The following is a 7,963-nucleotide window of genomic DNA, read 5'->3' on the forward strand; positions in this document are numbered from 1 at the left end:
TATCGCGTCTGACGCAGATCTGATTGAAGGGGGGGATGTTGAACTCAGCTCTGCTTCCCAGGGGGTGCCCAGTAAACATGCGAATCCTAACGGGGGGACGCGACGAGTTGCGGGTGGGCCCAGAAGGAAAAGGAACAATTTCAAACCAATCATCAACTATACCAGGAGAACTGGTCAGGAAGCAAAGCGGCGCAGAAAACAGATGATGCGGTTGCAATTTGCACTACAAGTTTAGTTTGCATCAGCGGCTTTGTGTTATAGCTAGGTCAACAGTAAACACCTGTGAATTGAAAATTGGAAATAAGTCGTACGATTTGAGAAGCTTTCCAGGCTTAGACGATTTCCTATCGGATGTGATACATCTGATAATCAGTGCAGCCACGACTATTACCTATTCCATAGCACTTCCGTTGCGTATGTTTTTGTATGCGGACAGTGGATATTGGAGTTGATTTGAGCTTTGATCCAAAGCCGACACGCCACCAAAGACGTCGACTACCTGGACAAACATGTAAGCTTCTGGCTGTTCATCGAGGCAGAGGCCACCAACGGTCTTGATCAGGCTATCATCGCCGCTTCGGTCACCACTACTCTCCCACCACATAGCTCCCCCAAGTCCTGTGTCAACTATGTAGTTTGCTTTCTGACTTGCTACCTCCTTTGTATCATAAGTTACCATTATCCGCCGCGTCGCATCATAGCTATAGCTGGATATAATATTCGGAACAGTATACTCCTTTGCCCCAGTTTGTGGGAGTACCTTGTAGTCCCAAACTCCTTCTTCCCAGCTTCCGGTGCCGATTCCATTGAATGATGTGCCGGGACCGTCAGTGTCGAGAAACGATCGACCATACAATGGCATCCCGAGAACAATTTTGTCTAGACTGACTCCCTGAGAAGTATAATAGTTGACCGCTTCCTCGGTGTCAAACTTTGTACTGACAGCATTCGCTGAGGACTTGAAAATGTTAGCCATATGCCCAGTGGTTTTATCCCAACCACCAGCATAGTCGTAAGCCATGAGGTTCCAAAAATCCACGTAAGGGTCCATTCCGGCGATGTCCAATTTTTCGTAAGCTGACGGTCCTGCCAAGATTGGTTAGTTCTTGTAAGAATCCAGAATTCTATTTGGTGACCCGTTTCCTCACCCGCGGGAGAAGCTACAGTCAGAAGGAATCGCTTGTCATCGGTATGCATCGCCGAATAAGTGTCGAGAGCCTAGTGTTGTTAGGTAGCCATCTTTCTGCATAGTATAGGGCCAGAACACACCGATCTTACTTCTGCCAGTAGTTTAACCATATTTGTTGCCTCGGTTTGATTTTGAGGGTACTGCAAGGTTAGCACGTTTTTCTAAGAGCGTGATGGTTTACCTACCTCCCAATCGATATCTAAGCCATCGAGCCCCAAATTCTTGACGAACTGCACAGCAGTAGACGCAAAGGTCTTTCTATTAGAGTCAGTGCTAGATGCGCCTGGAAAATTGGACGAGAACGTCGCCCCTCCAATCGAAAGTAGCACTTTGAGCTTCCTATTGTTCCGCTTAAGCACGTAAAGTTGCTCCAGACATCCATGGACATTATATCCTGGGTCATCCAGAGAGTTCTTCGAGTAGGCTTTCTCGACATCCGCCCACAGGTCAGATAGATACACCTGACCTGTATCGGAGCGGAGGTTGGCGAAAGCGTACAGTATATGGGTAAGCTTTTCTGCTGGAAGATCCTGAGGGTGATAGTTACGTCCATAAATAGCCTACGGAAAGTATGTGAGATCAGCTATATTGCGTAAGGTCTCGCCTGCACGCTACACACCCAGTTAATGAAGTAAGCAACTGATCGATATGTACCAAGGGTATTGGAGCGTTTCATGTCCGGCAATGCTGAAATGAAAGGCATGAACAGGAGTGCCCATAGAAACATAGAAAAAGGGTATGACATCACGACACTCAGCTGTGGCTGATATTAATACAAATTTACTACTGTCCTTGAATGATTCCAGCTGCTTTACTACATTTATAATATCATTTAAATGTACTTTGATACAGTAACTCGAAATGAGGCGACTAGGGTAAATCTTGTTAGGCATAGAACTTCAACTGTCCGCAGAAAGGAGAAGGTTTACGAAGTAGCCATTATGCCATTATAAAGAGTTGACCTCTCTTTTCTGCGTCATGGCTCAACCCAAACGTTCTATGTGAGCCGTGCGTAGTTATTTGAGAAAGGACGGGCTTGGCTTTTCGTTCTTACCGCCGCATGAAGGCACAATGGACATATTCTCAGGTTTAGGAGCCTATCAGAAATTTGAAATCCGAGCGCGGCTGCCAGGCTGTAACCCATCATTCTCTTCCAAACAGCTCGAATTGATTTATTTTGTCTTGGTTGACTACTTGAAAAAGTGAGCACATGCTTAATATCTTATTACAGTTCCGTATTCTATTCTATACAAGGATGGCTTTTTATTTCAACCAACTAGAACTTCGGAAAGCTGCTTTGGGCAATCTCATGGTCAGTTCAGTCCTCATGAGAGACCGTGGAGATTTTGGTATCAAGATGATCTTTTCGCTTTCTTAGACAGAGTGGCATCGAACAAGGATTTATCTTGGGTTATGCTGTATCGTGAATGGCGCGCATTATTGCAACAGCAGACATGAAGAAACCATAACATTGTAGAACTTAGAGAGCAGAGAGTTGCAGCAGATACAATTCCTACCATTCGCCATCCTAGGTTTGACTTAACTCCGATTAAAAGGGCCGCAGAGTTTACACTCCTGCTAAGAGTAGCATATGCAAGGACTGCAGTAAGAGATGCTGCGAAGGTTGACATCATTGCACCCTTTGTCTCAAATAAGATCAGTGGCAAACCAGCAAGCTTTAGTGCAAGACCCTTACAGTAGCACATAGAGCTGTAAATATACTTCCCCATGGTGACTTTCCTGCGGTTAAGCCGATCAACAGAACAAAGACAGTGAATGAAAATGCCGTAATATAGGCGGAAATACTCCATCTGGTGTACCTATGACAAGATTCAATTATGTCAGTCATATCATCAGGTGCACTAGTGTTGACATGGCCTGTCTGCTGTATAAGAATTTCTGCAAAGTCAAACCAAAAGGATACTCTAGGCGTAGTGCATCTAGTAACTAGTAGTGCATTATTGTGCTCCGTCGCATTGCAGTAGCCTAAAAGGCCAACCTGCACAAATGATTCAGCCACCATGGCCGGTTGAGAATCATTATCTGCATTGCGAACGATATTCTGATCATTCTCAAATGCCATCTAGTTTTGAATTAAATCCTGATCTTTTGACAGTTGGCCGGCTAAGTCAAACCTTAAGAAGATAAATTTGTCGCATGGGACCTGAAAGGGTCACACCACTTAAACCAATGAATGCCATGAGTGTTAAAGTTGCTAGTGGCAGTGTATGCAGCAACAATACAAAGGTACAAGACAAATAATTCATAATATACGGCCTTTTATATGCATTAACACCAGCATAGGTACACAGCAAGACAGTGCTGATAGGATCGAGTATTGGCCTGCCAAAGTGAACGCGTATCCAGAAGATCTCGCGGTTGAATCTGCCCCAGTACTTTGCGGAGTACTGCTAACAATAGATATTTATATTTGTCTTGTGTGCCCAGTCTGATATTAGACATAAGGAGCAGCGAGGGGCCTGCTATTCTGCAGCTGACACGTAAACGGTGGCGTCCATAAGTTCACCCCTATCATGAAAGAGGGTCCCGAGAAATGCCACGGAAGGCAACTCTAGCGATCTGCGACTGGTACTAAGCAGTACTTCTCGCTGACACCTAAATGCTACTTCGGTTTGTTCTGTCAAGTCCGCAGAGATGTTGACAGATTGCCAATTGTGAGCTCCTGGGGTTGTTTCTGATCATGTGACCAAGGTCTGCGGCGAACGGATGTATTGAAGGTCTTAATCATTCTAACTACTCAGAATGAGTCTCCCGTCTCCTCCCTTGACTATGAATCAATTAATGGATACTAAGACGGCAAGCCAGTCAGAATATCAAAGAGATCATTCTGGTACTCATATTCGGAATCCTAGGCATGGAGAAGAGAATTATGTACATGGAGGAGTTGTTTGGGGGAGGCCTTTCACGAAGCGAATACTAACTTGAAGAGACAGGCGGTCTGGAGAGGCACGACTGGTAACGTCATGGCGCGGCTAATCCCAAGCACCGTGCTTAGGATAAGCCACGATGCCCATGCTGATTCGGGATCACGGTTCGTAGGGCCGTGAAAGATACAAATAAGAAGTCAGTGGTTATGCTTTGGCATCAAGCATCATTATTTTGGCCTGTGAGTACTGTACCAATTCCGCTATTCATCATCTTAATCCTGGTAGCCAGAAAGAAGCGAAGTCCGCATGATGGTTGTAGGTAGCCCTTCCTGACTAACCACACAGTCTTGCATATTTAGGACAATTCGTTTTTTCACTACCAGACACCTAAGAACTGGTTCCTCCTCATAAGTATCATCCTCATCACCTTGTGCCTTCATGCATTTTATACCACAGTATTGGGGTTGTCCACGGTGACAGCCTATCCCCCGAGGGCACACATACACCTTTCTGATTTCCCATTTGGGGTAGTGCACAACTCCTGTGTCTGTGGGCAGTGTTGTAGAAAGATCACTAGTCCCTTCAACTTCTTCAACTGAGCACTCCACAGCTAGCGCATGGAGGTATTGCTTATTTTCAAGCCAGTCTTGGAGCCGAGCAATTTGAAAGTATCTTGCCTCCTCAAGAAGGGCAAGATATAACGCGTGGTCATGACCTTTGTTGATATCATAAAATATTGGGAGCACCCCACGCCTGAGATAACGCAGGATGTGCTCAAACAGAGTAGGATCTGCATCAATAAAATAAGACCCGTCGGGAAGAGCATTGTCCCATCGCCCAGATAGCAGGGATGCGAAGAAAATGCTCTCAGTTACAAGTGTTTCATAAGCTGTAATAAATCGAGACTCCCCCACTTGCAGAGTTATCTGTCTGGCTTGGGCGGCAAGCGAGCTTTGGGATGGGCCTTTATCATTGGGTTCATAATTAGACATGTTGAAGTTGGTGAATCCAAAGGTTCATTTAAGCTGTAGATAGGACGTTGCAAACCAAGAAGAGTCAAATCTCGGGAATAATAAAATATATCTGTGAGCATTCGAGGTGGCTGCCAGCGTCGATTCTGGTCATGGGACTAAGGTCTGCTGCGAACGAATGTATTGAAGGACTTGATCATTCTAACTACAGTTTGTATGGATAATTTATAGCTCAGGGGCTTCAGAAGAAGGTTCTGATTGAGTAGGAGATAGCTCAGACATACAAACGGTGTAATACATCAAACAAAAAGCAAACAAATATGCAAATGAATAAGCAAACGAGAGAGGTGTTGGCTGTTGATTAGTACTGGTAAGGAGAGACCTCCGGTTGACAATATCATACATCCACGCGCAACTAGGAAAGCATGACCTGATATACTATGTCACAGCTTCTTTAAAGCTGCTAACTTCGAAATACTGTTTACAGCAGTGCACAAGTCTAATGATTTTCCTGTATGGTTGCATGATCAATTAGGCTCTCATCAGCGTCTGGTCAGTTTGGCAGACTTTGAGGTACTAGCGCCTTCAGCGCACTGCTGGATCAAATCTCAGTGATTTCTATTGGATCATGGTCACAGTGGGTACTAACTTCAGAGCAACAGTGTCGCAGTTCCGTAACTTTCAGTAGTTGATAGAAGATTTAATGATAGAGCAGGACGGTCTTGAGCCGCCTCTCAGGATGGTCTGTTGACCCCGTTGAATAATATCCACCCAAAAAACAGTTCTTGAGTCATATTATCTCGAACACTATTGATAAAAAAGGAGCAGCAACAAGCGCATCTTTATATTCACTGTATTGCTGCTCATCTAGTCCTACAGTCATAGTAACATTGAAATCTACCAATACCATCCAATCTTCATCGCCAGGAACAATGAGTATGTTCTTGGGGTATATATCTTGGTGGTGAACGTGAGCAGTGTGTATCTGCTTCATCCCCTCTATTGCCTGGTGCTACCAGGCCTCAGAATAGTTTTCACAATTCAAACTTTTGGCATTTGGAAGATATTCAAGTAGTATTGCCTTAGGGCGATATTTATCTTGCGCAAAATGTTGAAATGCTGGGTAGAACGCGGTAGGGTCGATTCAATCAATATGGCCATAGAAGTTTGGGACGAATCCTTGCTCGCAGACGCCGTTCTCGAAGATTTTATAGGTGCTTAGTTCGCAGCGGAATCGGTTCCAGTCTCAGCCATTCTCGGCAAATCCTGGATCCCTGTTGTCGTGAAACTGAGTCGTCAGCAACAAAAAACAAGCATCAGCTGCGGAAGTGAATTGCTAGACTGCGGAAGCTGACTCACTGATCAGCGCCGCAGTTGCGCTCGCTGCGGTGCAAACTCAAAATAATTGGCCCTGCGTTCCAGAGGCCTGAATGGAGTGGGGTTGCTGCTGCGGCAAGACGATTTCTCTGAGTATGTACACTAGAGGACCATCATTATAAGAGAGACCTCCATCTTAAAACCAAGACCATCAATATTCATCTTCCTGTTTCCCACGAGAACACCATCTGCTCTTCAAACAAAGTATGGACGGACCAGTAACACAAATCTACCCTGAGCCTCCCCAAGCTATACAACCCACTTCTCCAGCGCCCATGCCAGCGCCTGCGCCTAAAGGTGCTCAAGGCCAAACCAAGCATAAACTAATGAAATGTTCAAAACAATGGGATAAGCAAGACATCCCTAAGCATGCCCTCCTTGACCATGCAGAGAACCTTTATCATGGCAGCTGCCAGACTGAGAATCTGGCAGCTCAATTGCCTGTTATCCGGTTAAGTTCAGCCTGGGACACATTGAAGGATCTTTTTCCACGCTGAGGGGGTGTGACAACCAGTATATTAGTCAGAACTTAGCTCTCCAAGGAGGGTTAGCCCTTTTTGGCTGGGTGGGAAGTTCAACACCCGATATTGGTCACGTGAACCAGGGGCCATTGCGATACTCGTGAATACAGGATAGCCAGTTGAAAACTGATATGGAAATGTCATGTGATGTTCATCGTGTACGCCAGATGTACAGGATGAACCGCTGGCCGGCTTACGCCACGTGATATAAGCGGCCTAATCTCCAACCCCTGATCTGACCCCTCATTATATTGGGCTGCGAAGACCGACTCTGCTACCTCCTCGTGGTGCAGCCTGGTAACATCACTCAATGGGTGATGGCCAAGAGCAGAGAGGCAATCATAGGTTCCTTGTGAACCTAGCGTCCCTTGGGGATGGATACGAATACCGCGGCCAACCGGAAGACGATCGAACGCTCTGCGCCAAACACGAGAGCCAGCCCTCCACGAACAGATACTGACGCCTTTTGCTTCCTCTATCGGCTGACCGTACGGCTTTCGCGTCCCTCTCCACCGGCCTATGGCCTATGACATCAGCTCTTCATGAGCTACGACAACATGGATCTCTACCTGGGACCCTGACAATACTGCTCCTCGGAGCCCTCTAGGAGTGGAACCACTGCTGCTCTTCCGACCATCTATACTTGTGGAGGTTTCTTTTCCCTTTTTCCTATTGGGGTTTTGGGTTGTTTTTCCCTCCATACCATCAGAATCCTATATATACTTGGGGGAGTGGTTACCTCAAGGAACTGCAACACCGCGGGGTTAGGGACTCGGGATATTAGGTTTTTTTGCTCGGGAAGAATTTCAGTATAGTTACCTTTTTGACCACGGCAGCTATGTAAACGCGCCAAAGTCTCTACATGTTTATAGAACTAGCAATAGTTAGTGACACCCAGGACTCACCCCCTGGCGGCCTTTGCGCTGGTTAGGGATAGTGGAAATCGTGCCAGTCACGAGGCACGGCCGTTAAATATTACACACATATATTACACACACACACACACACACACACACA

At 45.9% G+C, this 7,963-nt stretch overlaps 2 protein-coding genes across 2 annotated transcripts; both read right to left on the bottom strand.

Moving 5' to 3' along the window:
- Nucleotides 1–391: 391 nt before the first annotated feature.
- BDW70DRAFT_154743 (glycoside hydrolase family 18 protein) lies at nucleotides 392–1,865 on the bottom strand (the record flags this gene model as incomplete). The annotated part of the gene is made up of 6 exons (XM_073739912.1): nucleotides 392–499; nucleotides 551–1,086; nucleotides 1,149–1,218; nucleotides 1,270–1,329; nucleotides 1,375–1,749; nucleotides 1,809–1,865. 6 exons carry the CDS (start codon nucleotides 1,863–1,865, stop codon nucleotides 392–394), a joined length of 1,206 nt encoding a protein of 401 aa, XP_073590494.1.
- Nucleotides 1,866–4,349: 2,484 nt separating this feature from the next.
- Nucleotides 4,350–5,069, bottom strand: BDW70DRAFT_168272 (BTB/POZ protein; the record flags this gene model as incomplete). The annotated part of the gene is made up of 1 exon (XM_073742413.1): nucleotides 4,350–5,069. The coding sequence occupies one exon, from the start codon at nucleotides 5,067–5,069 to the stop codon at nucleotides 4,350–4,352; it is 720 nt and encodes a 239-aa protein (XP_073590495.1).
- Between the last annotated feature and the right edge of the window lie 2,894 nt (nucleotides 5,070–7,963).

The sequence above is a fragment of the Aspergillus foveolatus genome (genome assembly GCF_047715535.1).
Source record: "Aspergillus foveolatus strain CBS 279.81 unplaced genomic scaffold BDW70scaffold_246, whole genome shotgun sequence".
Taxonomy (NCBI): domain Eukaryota; kingdom Fungi; phylum Ascomycota; class Eurotiomycetes; order Eurotiales; family Aspergillaceae; genus Aspergillus; species Aspergillus foveolatus.